Source organism: Sorex fumeus, unplaced genomic scaffold (assembly GCF_029834395.1).
Source record: "Sorex fumeus unplaced genomic scaffold, SorFum_2.1 ptg000098l, whole genome shotgun sequence".
Lineage (NCBI taxonomy): Eukaryota > Metazoa > Chordata > Mammalia > Eulipotyphla > Soricidae > Sorex > Sorex fumeus.
The window spans coordinates 23027875-23041550 of record NW_026606155.1 but is presented as its reverse complement, the minus strand read 5'-3'; the positions used below and the strand labels follow the sequence as shown (position 1 = coordinate 23041550).

The window sequence follows — 13676 nt, the reverse complement described above, 5'->3', positions numbered from 1 at the left end:
CCTGCTGAGGTTCCCAGTGTTGTGTATGAAGCCCCCCACTGGGGTTCCGGGCTCCAGGGAGGGCCTTTGTATAAGGTGAACCTCACTGGGTCCAGAATGAGGTCCATCCCGCTCAGCCCAAGTCCCAGGTGTGATCTGTATGTAGAGCGCTCAGGGCTGTGGCCAGTGTTTGTGTTTCATAGCAACGAGTCAGGGGTGACGTTATGGATTGGAGGAAGGGCGGGGGGGGGGGGGGGGGCGGTATCCCAAGCCTCCACATCCGGACCTGCAGCATAGTTCAATGTGGTCTGTATAAGAAGAGAGCCGGGCCTCAGACATAGTGGCATGGAGACAGGCCAGACTGCCACCCCCCGGGGCAACCTGTGGACAGAACGGGCTGCCTAGGAAGATAGACCTGTCATATGACGCCTCATTTCTCCTCATCCTGCCTCATTCCCCATCCTGCTGCCTGCTCTGAGCCATCCAAGGGGAAACAAAAAGAATTTCCGCTGCAGCCATCTGCAGTTAGTATTTACAGGCAAAGGAGAAAGTCACATCGCCCAGGGCCTGTTTTTAACATTTGTATTCCCTTCCCGGAGCCAGGGGTGGGCGGATGGTGTAGGGGAAAGGCCAACTTACTTAAAGAGAATCTTATCAGGGTTTCAAAATCACCGCTCCTTCCCCCCCCCCCTCCACCCCTCTCCCCCCCACCCATGGTGATATCCACAGGAGCCACTTGCATTTTGCAAATTGCACTTTTGAACCATGGCTCCATCCCAGTTCCTGAGCACATCACCTCTGTGCCCTGAATCCCGGTTTCTCCATCTCTTGAGATGGGGGGACTAGATTCAGTTCTGCTGAATAAGACTTACCTGGCCTGCAGCTGCCTTGCAGCTGACAGATGGGCCCTGCTGGTGAAGTTCTTCCCGTAAAACCTCCAAGCCATCTCAGAATGCTCCTGTGAGAGAGAAAATGGACGGGACCATCATGTGACCCCCTCCTATTTAAAAAAAGGGAGGGGGAGGTAAACCAGGTAGGTCCTGCCTAACTGGAGTATTTGGAGTAAACTGCTTTCCGGGAAAGCGGGGTCAGTGCTCCCACGCTATCAGAAAGGTTGGGGTGGCGGCTGTGGAGTTGCCCCCACAGTCGGAGAACGGCTGGGACCCAGCCCTCTGCTGCCTGCCATTGTCGCTGTTTCTCAGCAGGTGTGACGCAGGAGCTCAGGATCCCAGCCACAATGGCTTTGGTGGTGACAGCGAGGGCCCGTCAACCTCGTCCAGCACAGCTGGGAGCTCTTCCGTTCCAGGTAAGGCAGCAGCAGGACCCACACCTGGGCCTGTCCCTTCCTCGGCCTTGGGGGTTCGCCCCCTGTAGGGCAGGACTGGGTGGTGGGCACCTCCGTGCAGGCAGCCGTGCTGGAATAGTTTCTCTTCCCTTTCTGCGGCAGAGCTGCCGGGGTTTTACTATGATCCCGAGAAGAAACGCTACTTCCGCTTGCTGCCTGGACATAACAACTGCAACCCCCTCACCAAGGACAGCATCTGGCTGAAGGACATGGAGAGCCGAAGGCTACAGCTGCTGGAGGCAGACGACAGGCAGAAGAAGGTGGGGCACCGAGTGGACGGGGCCAGACGCCCCCTAGCAGAGCGCGGTGGTGTCACAACTGTCCCCACGGGATCCTGACAACGGACGTCTGCTTCCTCCCTCTGTGGCCAGGCTCCCGCTGACGTTCTAACGCACATTGGACTTCCCTGGGGAAGCCATGGGGCACCATCTCAGTGGCTTTGGTTGGAGGCCAGGGCCCTTCTGGGGATGAGGAATCAGGACCCTGCGGTGGCAAGAGGGATGGTGGGCTGGACAGAGCCAGGCTTCCTCTCCTGTGGCCAGAGCAAGGCCTTCCACCCCCAGGTCTTTCCTGCAGTGGGTGTTGCTTGCTGCTGAGGGTACCGAGGGGCCTTCCACAGTTCCTCCGTGTACTCCGCAGAACCCAACACCTTCCTCGTCCCCCTGACGCCAGCTTTACCAACCCTTCCCCCTGTTTTCCTTTTTCACGTAGAGAACAGCTCGAAGAGGATGCAATGCCTCTTCATTGCTGCAAAGAAGGAAACTGGGTTTTCTCAGCTTCAACAGCTATTGCCGGTAAGACACAGTGCTGCTAGGTTTAATTCCGGAATGTTCCTTTTATGCTTCTTTTCATGGTCTGAGAGGTAGCCAGGATGGACTCTAAGAGGACCCCAGGTTTGGTCCCTGGCACAACCTGTGGTCCCCAAGCACAGCCAGGTATAAGCCCTAAGCATTGCCGGGTTTGACCCACCCCTCACCCCCTCCCCACAAAAAAAATTTCCAAAACCTCATTCCCATGAGAACCATACCTAAATTTTTCCCTCCTTCTGAGCTGTCCCCCAAGATGTCCATCCATTCACTGGATGCTCGTGTGCTAAATTCTATCTGCTACTGTAATTCCACCCGGTGAAGTGGGTTGCTGATTCCAGAAGAAGACTGTGGCTCCACGAATTCACTCTGGGCGGAGCTAGGGAACATGGGGCCTGGCTCCCTTTGCACTCCTGTTCCCCCTCACCCCCCATGGGGTCTCTGCCTGCCCTGCAGAGGGCCCGTATCTCCCGTACCCAGTTCCTCCTGCGGAGCAGAAGTGAGCAAGATCTGCTGCTCCCCCTGAAACATGCTTGGTCCTGGCGGGGCACGGGACACTGAGGTGGAGGGGAGAAAGGGGGGCTGTGAGCCAAGCCCCGAGGGGCTGGGAGCCCCACAGCCTATTAGCTCGTTTGCTTCTGTTCCGGGGTCTGCGGGCCCTGGGGTGCCAGGCCCCTTCCCCAGCCCTCCAAGCCAGCTCTCCAGCCCCGTGGGTTGGTTCATTCCTCAGGCACGTTCTCTTCATTTCATAGAGCCACATTCCATCTGGCTGCACCCCGGGCAAGCTCTGCCAGAAATGCAACGTACCCCCGATCTGGCTCACATTTGATTTTTGAATTGGCTTCCCCCCCCCACACTTTTTTTTGGGGGTCATACCCTGCGATGCTCAGGAGTTACTTTTGGTTCTGCACCGAAGAATTTCTCTTGGCGGTGCTTGGGGGACTATATGGGATGCTGGGGATTGAACTTGGGTCAGCCACGTGCAAGCAAATGCCCTACCTGCTGTACTATCGCTCCGGCCCTTGAATTGGCTTTTTGGTTGTTGCACCGGCACAGACCTTTTACTGTGACTAGAACTCAGCAAGCTACTGAGAGTATCTCGCCCGCATGGCAAAGCCTGGCAAGCTACCCATGAAGTATTCAATATGCCAAACACAGTAACAACAAATCTCACAATGCTGGGCCCGCTCGAGCAAATCAGTGAACAACGGGAGGACAGTGACAGTCACAGTTTTTTGTAAACGCCACATTCGGTGATGTGATCCCATGTGGGGTGGAGATTTAAGAAGCTTAAAAGAGTTCTCGGGGCCAGAGCCATTGTACAGTGGGGAGGGCCTTTGTCTTGCACGCGACTCACCCAGGTTCTGTTCTCCCCATGTGGGTTCCTTCAGAAGTGATCCCTAAGCGCAGAGCCAGGAGTAAGCCTGAGCACTGCCAGGTGTGACCCCACCCCACCCAAAAAACTAAAACTGGGAGTCAGGTAGTTCACTGTCGGGATGCCCACCAGGTATGATCTTGGCCCATAGGCACCCCACCCTGGCTCCCAACACTACCATGTGTGGCCTTGGGGCCCCCAGCACTGCTGGGCTCTAACATTGAACCTTGGAACCTGATAGACCAAATCTCACTGAGAGTAGCCCCTGGGCAGCCCCTCACCCATCCCTGCCCCAGCCACGACTCCCAACAGAAAGAAAGTTTGAAAATGGTGAATACTTGAGCCGCTTCCGTTGCTGGGAATATTACAGAGCGGTGGGCCAGTGAAGGGAGTTGGTCTTCAGGGGCGGGACCCTGAGTTTTCTTCATGGATTTTTAGTTGTGTCTTCCTTGTTCTCCCTCTCTGCCCGCTGCAGTTTAGCCCACGAACTGCGGGTGAACTGCATGCAGAGGAAGAAGGTCGTCATTCAGAGCTCAGATCCCTCTGCTCTGGCAAGCGACCGATTTAACCTCATACTGGTGAGCATGGGTGTGCGATGCCCCACCCCTACCTCTCCACTCCCATCACCCTTGGCTTCCATCAGTCCTGGCAGTGAGGTAGTGAGGCCTTAATGGCCACCCACAAGCCACCCAGTGGCCAGTGCTGAGCAGGTGGGGAAGGCTAAGCTGTGACAGTCATCACCCCCACTTCCCACCACCACTAAGCTGGGTTCTGGGGACATTGGCAGCCACACATTGATGCTGTTGCCTTTCCCTTAGGAGGTAGCACAGAGCCGCCAGGGGCACGCCGTGGGCAGGGGCATCCAGGTCTTCCCATGCCATCAAGATGTGGCTGCAGAACCAGAAGCCAAGTGTCCTTGGTCCCCAGAACACAGGTCCCCCAGGCTAGCTTGGCCCCGCCCTGAGTGGCCGTGGCATTCAGACCTGGGTCCCTGGGCCCGCACCTCCCTCACCTCCTTGGCAGGAATGAAAGTCTTTGGTTCAGTTAGAGCCGGCCAGGAGCTAGGGCCTAAGAACAGGAGGGCCAAGGGCAGGAGTCCCCAGCTGGGAAGGTGAGGCCTGGGGGGACACCCCTGGGAGCTGCTGGCAGGTCTGTGTATTGCTGCTCTGGCACAGACCCTGAGACCCCTCCCCATAGCAGGCCCCCTACTCCAGGTCAGAGGTGTTGGGGGCCAGGACTTACGTCCTCTTCTATGACCTTACACCCTCTGTGACTTGGGGTACCAGTTGATCTGAATGATAGAATGCACGTACGCGCCCCGCCCAGGGACTTTGACAGACTCTGGGAAGGGCAGTTGGCCTCCCAGGGTTCGTTTTTTTGGGCCAGATGCTTTCTCTGGAGTGTAAGTTGAGGTTTCCCTGCGCAGAGCGTAGGCGCCTGACCCCCGCATGCGCCCATATTCTGCGTCCGAGGCAGCATGAGGCGCTGCAGTCTGGGGGTGTGCTTTGAGATCGTCAGGAAGGGCAGCTTCTCCCTCTGGCTCCAGCTGGAGTGGCATCCGTTCTGGAGCTCTCAGAGAGGACCCTTGGGGACTCACTGTGGCCACGGTGCCCTGTCACCGGGTCATTCTCGAGTGTGTGCTGGGACCCTGTTCTGAATGGGGTCAGACCTCTCCCCCACCCCTGCCCTGGGCCCCACAACACCCCACCTCGACCCAGTCGTAGCTGTACCCCTTGGATGCCGCCCCCTAGCCAGGGACGGTCAGGTCATCGGCATGCTCTGGTGTCCAGGCACACTCGCCAGTGGACACACAGCGAGTTTGGGGCACTGGGACGCAGGGCCACTCTGGGCCACTTGCAAGGCAGCCGTTGTCCACATGCCCCTCCAGGCGAACAGCAGCAACGACCAGCTCTTCACAGTGAACGACGTCCGGGTGGGAGGCTCCAAGTACGGCATCATCAACCTGCAGGGCCTGCAGGGCCCGCGGCCCCGTGTGCATGTGCACGAGAACCTCTACTTCACCAACCGGAAGGTGCAGGCGCGTGGTGGGGAGGGCGGGGTGGGGGGGAGGTGTTAGCTGGGGGCAGTGGGTGTTGGGTAAACAAGGCAGGGCTCAGTGTATGGGGTTTGTTTTGTTTGGTTTTGGACTGGATGTTTTTTTTTTTATTTTTGTTTTGCTTTTTGGATCACACCCAGCGATGCTCAGGGGGTTACTCCTGGGTCTGCACTCAGGAATTACTCCTGGCAGTGCTCAGGGGACCGTATGGGATGGCGGGGATCGAACCCAGGTCGGCCACATGCAAGACAAACACTCTACCCGCTGTACTCGTGCTCTGGCCCAATGAAGGTTTAGACTGTGGGGACCCATCAGGGAGGCAGAGGACCCCAGGCATTTCTTAGCCAGGAAAAGGGAGGATTTCACGAAGGAGGGGCTGGGCATAGAGCTGGTGTCACTGGCTGCAGAGGGGCTTGTGTGGCCCTGCAGGACGAGGCCTGCGCCACATCTGCAGCTAACACAGCATCTCCTTTGGGTCAGGAGCCCGGCTCCGTGCCCCCTGGACGGCCACCTCCAGAGGACCCATGGTTACAGGGACACAAGTTGGTGGGGCGGGGAGGGAAACACATGTTGAAAGTGAGAAACAGTGAGGCTCGTCCCTGCAGATACCCCGTGCTGGGGGGATGGTCACTTCTACGCTGTGGTCCCGAGCCCTGTAGGACCTCCCTGTGCTCCTCTGTGGGTCGCTGTCGGCCGGCTGACTACTCTGCCCTGTGCCTCCTCTCTAGGTGAACTCTGTGTGCTGGGCTTCGCTGAATCACCTGGATTCCCACGTCCTGTATCTTTTGGCAGATGAAGAGGTTTCGGGGGCTTAGCACATACCCTGGTATGGTCCCCTGGCGTCTGTGGGGCTGGTCATCTAGGGCTTGAGTCTGGGCCAACGTGGGTTCCTGAAGCTACCAAGAGTCCTCCAGAAGGCCTTGCTGTCTCACTGCCTGAGACTGTCCTGGAACCGCGGAGTCTAGAGTCAGTGCTTCCATCAGCAGAGGAACGAAACTGGAAGGGGAGTCCAGAAGCACTGGGGAACTGAGGCCGGCCAGGTGGACCCTGGGAGAGGCTGAAGACAGGCCCCAGAGAGGGGACTCCTTTGGTTCAAGCTCGGTGGGCTCTGCCTTGGGGCCCTACTGGAAGCAGCCTGTTTCAGAGCACTCAGTACTGCAGTCTCTACCTTCCCCTAGCAACAAGGGAGCTGGGCCCAGGGCGTCCAAGATGGTGCTCAGGAGGCCTGTCCTTACTCTTCTCGGGGGTTGAGTTCCTGACACTGTGCTAGCCCTCCTCCCTCACCCGCTTCAGGCTCCTTCGAGCTCGGCCTGCCTTCACATCTGCATGTACGCTTGGCATCCCCTGGGCCACAACCTGTGATTCAGGCAGAGCCTGTTGGTTAGATATGTTTGGGTTTCTTTTTTTTTAAAATTTGTTCCATAGCACTGTTATTTCAAGAGATTTTATTTCAGTGTTTTTTGTTGCAGTTGTTTGGGAGCCATACCTAGCTGTGCTCAGGGATCATTCCTGAGTAGGTTCAGGGGAACCATATAGAATTCCAGGGATCGAACCCGGGCCAGCTGCGTGTAAGGCAAATGAGTTTATCACTGCACTCTCCAGCCTCCTCAGAGTTTCAAAGCCTAAAGAATGTTAGAGATCTGAGATAAATGTCAGTAGGGGGAGTCACACACAGTGCTGCTGGGAGCCTCCTCCTGGCCCTGTGGTCTGGGGTCACTTCTGGGCGGTGCTCAGGGAACCTGCATTGAAGGAGAACAAACATGCAAGTCACAACCCCGCCCCTGATTGGACCACACCCAGCTGTCCTCAGGGCTTTACTCCTGGGTCTGCACCCAGGAATTACTCTTGGCAGTGCTCAGGGGACCATATGGGATGCCGGGGATTGAATCGGGGCCAGCCACCCTGGCGTCCTCCTGGTTGTGCTATGACTCCGGCCCCAGATTATACACACTTTACGTGGAGGCAAACACAAGACTGCCATGTAAGTTGGTATTTTCCTGTGGCTTTCATTGGTTGGGTGCCAGAAGCATCTGTTACTGCAATGGTGTTAGCACCCAGGAAGCACCAAGCCTGAGATAGCCTTGACAACCAGGCCAACCGGGGCGGCATTTCCTCAGGATCTCAGTGGGCCGAGGGGTGGGGGAGGGGTCCTTGGGGTTAGAAAAGTGTGGTCTAGGGCCAGAGACTTAGCATAGCAGGCAGGGCACTTACCTTGCACAGGGCCGGCCTGGGTTCATTTCCCATATGGCCCCCCAAGCATCACCCAGCATGATTCTAGTATAACCTCACTCTGTGTCACCCCTGTGGGCCTGTGCTGGCCCTGCACCTGGACTAGGTACAGGTGAGTGAGGCCTCCTGCCTCCGGTGGGCATTTCAGGTACAGCATCAGGCTCTAGTGTCCCTCTCTGCTGCAGCTTCTGAAGGTCATGAAACCACCCATCCATGAAAGTGGTACCTAGTTCAGACCTCGGCCTCTCCTTGTCCCGGGTGGCAGTGAGAGTCTAGATCCCTAACACATTAGGTTCCCTGAAGTCCAAACCCTAACATGAGAGGACCCTGGCTCAGGACTCCCCCTGCATCCTCACCCACGATGTCGGTTCTCGGGGATCATTCCAGCAGCCTCTACTAGAGAGATTTCACTGGGAGCACAACAGGTCCACAACCTGAGGATTTGAGGGTGTTTCTCTGGAGTCCACCCCCCGCCCCCATCACTGCTGCTGCAGTCAGGGTTTGCACACGTTTGGTTGTGGTGCTCACGGAGCCTTGCATGCCATGTCAGGGTATGAGCTGTGTTCACAGGATGCTCCTGGTTGCACGGGGTGGGGCATGTGTGTGATACTGGCTATCAAACAGAGCAGCCCATTAAGCTGTCTCTCCTGCCTACCATGCCATTTTTTTTGCCCCTGCCCCCCCCCCCCCCCCCCCCCCCCGTTTAAAAGATCAGAAGATCCGTGGCTCAGTAGTCAAGTGCATGCCTTTGCATGCGGAGGACCCGGGCCCACATGTGCCCCCCTGAATGCCACCAGGGGTGGCCTGCCCAAAAGGAAAACCATGGAAAGGAGCTGGGGGTGTAGGTCTGCAGTAGAGCTCTTAGGCAGGCTTTGCATGTGTGGAGCGCTGGGTACATCCACAACATGATCCAGAAAGAGCAAAAGCAATAGAAAATGGAGCATGTTCTCTGCAGGCAGTGAAGGGCACCGGTGCCCCCTCTCCTCCCAGAGCTTTGTATTCAACTTTCCTTAACAGCTTTGCCAGGCTCTGCCTCCTGGGAATTGCTGAGACACCTGGCTGTGCCACCCTGCTCCCAGCTTCACTGTTCGTCAGCAGTCACTCAGGTGCGGGTTCGAGCATGGCCCCAGGGGTGGCCCGAGGGGGATATCTGGCTCCACCCTCACCCAGACTGGAGTGGAGGCGGGAGCCCAGGCCAACAGTGCAGAAGCAGCCAGGTAGGACACAGACTCAGAGCGTGTTTACCTTCCCGTGCACCACCTCTGTGTCCCTGAGGGTCACTTCATCAGCCCTGACAGTGGAAGTCTGTCTGGGTGCAGGAGGGCACCACGTTGCTTTGGGCTGCCTATACCAACCATTCCGAAGATGTCACTGCCCTGTGCCAGGTGCTCGTAAGGACCCTTCCGTTCTTGCTGGCTGAAGGCGGGTGGGCTTCCTCTTCCAGGCAGCCAGCTGGCTTTCAATCCTTCGTGACTTCATTGCAATGGAGTGGACCAGGGTGAGCCCCTGAGCAGGCCGCAGGCCCTCCTGGATGATGCCAGGCTAAGCAGATGGCTCCTGGTGCAGCTCAGTCACCTGGGGACTGAGTGAGTTCATACATGCTGAGCCTGTTACCTGGCATGCCTATGGGCCCCCTGTGAGCTTAGGATGGCAGGAGGAATCAGCCAGAGTCTCAGAACATGACAGTTCCAGAAATGGCATCTGTAGATTGAAGTCAGGCTTGTGGCTCCCTCTGGGGAGAATTTGCAGATGGAAATTGGAGTGGATGGGAGAGAGACCTAGGGATATTTCTGGTTTTGTTGGTTTGGGGGCCACACCTGGCAGTGCTCTGGGTCGCTTCCGCTTCTGTGCCAGAGACTGAACCCAGAGTACCTGCCTGAACATCAAGTTCTCCAGCCCATCGGGCCATCCTCATCCCCAGAATAGTCTGTTTAATATGGGTGGTGTTACATGCTGTATTAACTCTATGATAACTCTTTATACTGTATCTTATGGCTGTCTATTGTTGGTTTTTCGGTGGTGGTGGTGGGAGGGGGTGGTTGGGCTGTATCCGCAGTGCTCAGGGATGTCTCCTGACTGCTCAGGAATCACCTCTGGCAATGCTCAGGGGACCATATAAGGTGAACAGGGGTAAGCTGCTACCGCATGTTTTAGGCCCATATACCCATAAGAAGTTTTTTGTTTGTTTGCTCTTTGGGTCATACCCAGCGATGCACAGGGGTTACTCCTGGCTCATGCACTCAGGAATTACTCCTGGTGGTGCTCGGGGGACCATATGGGATGCTGGGAATTGAACCCTGGTCTGCCAGGTGCAAGGCAAACGCCCTACCTGCTGTGCTATCACTCCAGCCCCATAAGAAGTTTTTTGAAGAAGACGTTCTAACGTCTGATAGTTCTGGCCTCAACACGCAGGCAGTAACTGCTATCCTGATATCGTTCCGGAATGATAGTACAGCGGATGAGGCACTCGCCTTGCACACTACTGATCTGGGTACAGTCCCCGAAACCTCATACGGTCCCCTGAGCACTGTCAAGAAGATATTCTGCTGGGGGTCACCAGCCTCCAGTGAGATCTGGGGCTGAGACCCTTCCACCCATTACCCTGGGGCCGCTGTGACCCAGCTGCATGCACTCAAGAGTAACCACCTGAGTCGGAGCCAGGCCGCCCCACAGCTCCTGTGGGCTCCCACCAAACCCAGAATGGGACTCCTCTAAGCAGCAACTGTTTCTAACAACTCCCCGAGTGATGGCCACCTGGTCCGGTGCTTGTCCGGGGCAGCCATGCTTCCTGTCCCCTCGTTCACAGCAGGAGGAGACCAGCCTGGCATGCTCTGCAGCTTCCGGATCCCCGGGGCCTGGTCCTGTGCGTGGTCCCTCAACGCGCAGGCTAGTAACTGCTTCAGCACAGGTGAGCACTGTGGCTTCTAGGCCCCCCTCCCCCAGGATGAGACTTGGCAGTGCATCTGCTCAGACACTCATCTCCCCACCCATCTCTGTCCCTTAGGCTTATCTCGGCGGATCCTGGTGACCGATGTGGTGACGGGGCACCGGCAGTCGTTTGGGACCAGCAGTGATGCCCTGACCCAGCAGTTTGCGGTCCAGGTCAGTTGGGCTAGGGAGGAGTGAGGGGATGCTTGTCAGGAGTGGAGAGTTGACTGAATCCCAGAGTAGATCCCCCCGGGTGGCATCATTCGTCCTGATGTAGGGAGCTAAAGGGAAACCCGGGAAGGATGAATGGACCGCTTTGTGAGTACATCTTGACACACGTGAAATCACATTCTTGGCTAATTCAGGGAGATCTGACTCAGCCGGCTTTAATCAACTTCCCATTTTGTTGTTTAGCATTTCATGAGATCGGTGAGAGGGATAGACTGTGGGGTTTTTTTTTTTGTTTTTGCTCTTTGGGTCACACCCTGCTCACGCACTCGGGAATTACTCCTGGCGGTGCTCAAGGGGACTATATGGGATGCTGGGAATTGATCCCGGGTCGGTAGCATGCAAGGCAATTGCCCTACATGCTGTGCTATTGCTTCAGCCCCAGATAATGGTTTTTGTTCCAGGGTTTCCTTCCTATATAAGCTTTCAAGTCATATATTTCATACATTATAAAACCTGGATGTGGTAGTGATCGTGCTTATACAGAAATACACGACATCTTTTATTAGAATTTTTTTTTTTTAATTTATCTTTTGGTTTGGGGGCTACACTCGGCAGTGGTCAGACTTACTCCTGGCAGGCTCAGGGCACCATACAGGATTGCAAGGCAGATCTGCTGTACTTCACTCTGGGCCACACCTTTCTTTGAAGTGAAATCTGTGCCCTGCTTGGGCTGTGATCAGAGATTCTTGCTCCATTTCAATACCCTGGGTCTTACCTGGCTCTCCTACCTGTGTCTGTTACCCCAGCTTTGCACAGATGCCCTCGGTGGGCCAAGGGACGGGTATGGGGGCTCCCACTGGAGGTCACTGGACTGCAGGTACCTCACCCTTTCCAGGCTGCCTCTTCCAGCCCTGCTTCCAGAGGGTCCGGGGCCAGGAGATGAGGCAGCCTGAGAAGCACTCAGGAGCACCTCAGCCTCCTTCATTCCACAGGCTCCTTTGCTGTTCAATGGCTGCCGTTCCGGGGAGATCTTTGCCATCGATCTTCGTGCTCGAAACCAGGGCAAAGGCTGGAAGGCCACCCGCCTCTTCCACGACTTGGCTGTGACTTCCCTGTACATCTTCCAGGACGAGCAGTACCTGATGGCGTCCGACATGGCCGGAAAGGTGAGGGGCGCACTGGATTCCTGGGGCCACAGAGCTGGTAGCCTGAGGTCCGCCAGCGGGGAGGTGGGAGATGGTGAGGCTTGGCAGAAGACACTGGAAAGCAGGCAGGTCAGGGGCCTCCAGAGACTAGACGAGTGGTCAGCTGGAAGCCTGGTGTCCCCGAGACACACTGAAAGCTATGTTTGTTTTTTTGGGTTTTATTTATTTTGTCTTGGGTTTAATGTTTTTGTTTTGGGGCCACACCCCACATTGCTCAGGGCTCACTCCTGATGGTACATGGGTGATGGGCATCAAACCCAGGTTGGGTGCACGCAAGGCCAGCATCCTGCCCACTGCACTATTGCTTGGGCTCTAGAAACTGGTTCCAGTGCTTTTGCTGGGCTGCGGGGGTGGGATTTTGGGCTCGGCGGTTTTCCTGACCTGGAGAGGTCTCTAGGCAGCACCTCAGCCTTCCTGGCTTGTATCTGGGACTCGCCAATCGCCTTCCATCAAAGCAGCCCCCCTCCTCCGCTCTTCCCCCCCCCCCCCCCCCCAGATCAAGCTCTGGGACCTGAGGACCAACAAGTGTCTGCGGCAGTACGAGGGGCACGTGAACGAGTACGCCTGCCTGCCCCTGCATGTGCATGAGGAGGAGGAGCTTGTGGTGGCAGGTAAGGCAGGCGGGGATAATGCTCCGCCCACGGGATGGAGGGGGCCACTCCCCAAACAGGCTGGATCGTGGGGCTGTAGGCCCAGAGTGGGGTAGGGGCCAGCACCCTTGCCAGCCCGGTATCCATCCGGGTGATCTCTGTCCTGTTACACGCCGGGCCTGACCATGCGCTTAAGCCACCTTGCAGCATCACCCATGGTCTGACTGCCCGCGGCCGAGCTGCCATCCATCCCCAGAGGGTCTGCACTGTGGGGAGCGACACCTGGTTATTTATCCCCCCAGGAAGTTCAGAGCACATCCTGGTAACCCTTTGTCCACAGGAAATCAGCTGTATGCCCTCTAGGCCCAGGGGCTATGTGTTCTCTTGATTTGGGGCTCTTGAGACTCGCCCACCCAGTGGTGCCCAGGGGTTACTCCTGGCTCTGCATTCCGGAATGATTTGTGGCGGGGCTCGGGGGAGCCATATGGGATGCCAGGTCAGCCACATGAGAAGCAGGCACCTTCCCCACTGTGCTGTTCTTGCTCCAGCACCACCGCCCACCCAACCTCATCCCGTGCTCCCTCTTCAACACCAAGAGTCCCACCACCTGGGCACCCTGTCACTGAACACTGCAGACCCCTTTCTGCCCCAGAGCCCCTTGGAGTCTCTGGAAGCACCCCTCTATGGTAGTGAGACTCCCCCTTTGTGGAGACGCCCCCTCTGCCCGCGACCCACCATGGACTCTGTGCTCTCTCCTAGTGGGCCAGGACTGCTACACAAGGTTCTGGAGCCTGCACGACGGCCAGCTGCTGAGAACCATCCCCTCCCCGCACCCCACCTCCAAGACCGACATTCCCAGCGTGGCCTTCTTGTCTCGCCTCAGGGGTTCCCGAGGGGTGCCCGGGCTGCTCATGGCTGTCCAGCAGGACCTTTATTATTTCTCCTACAGTTGAGCGTGGGTGGGAGCAGGTGGAGCGGGGGACCCTGCCTCG

General features: G+C 57.0%; 1 protein-coding gene across 2 annotated transcripts; it reads left to right on the top strand.

The window, feature by feature from the left end:
- Positions 1-1180: 1180 nt before the first annotated feature.
- DCAF4 (DDB1 and CUL4 associated factor 4) lies at positions 1181-13637 on the top strand. Of its 2 annotated transcripts, none has more exons than XM_056133800.1 (12): positions 1181-1285; positions 1427-1584; positions 2036-2118; positions 3981-4083; positions 5394-5537; positions 6290-6339; positions 8817-8896; positions 10600-10698; positions 10795-10892; positions 11882-12055; positions 12591-12705; positions 13444-13637. In XM_056133800.1, the coding sequence occupies exons 2-12, from the start codon at positions 1534-1536 to the stop codon at positions 13635-13637; spliced, it is 1191 nt and encodes a 396-aa protein (XP_055989775.1). In that variant the 5' UTR covers positions 1181-1285; positions 1427-1533. The 2 variants fall into 2 exon arrangements, with proteins under 2 accessions (XP_055989775.1, XP_055989774.1); XM_056133799.1 differs by having other exon boundaries at positions 10597-10698.
- The last annotated feature ends 39 nt before the right edge of the window (positions 13638-13676 follow it).

Bases quoted from the DNA above. Each gene is read 5' to 3' on its own strand.
- DCAF4 (XM_056133799.1), top strand. From the start codon at position 1,534: ATGGAGAGCCGAAGGCTACAGCTGCTGGAGGCAGACGACAGGCAGAAG. The intron at 6,340-8,816 runs GTATCTTTTGGC...CAGCTTTGCCAG, and splicing joins CACCTGGATTCCCACGTCCT to GCTCTGCCTCCTGGGAATTG. The intron at 12,056-12,590 runs GTGAGGGGCGCA...CCCCCCCCCCAG, and splicing joins CGTCCGACATGGCCGGAAAG to ATCAAGCTCTGGGACCTGAG.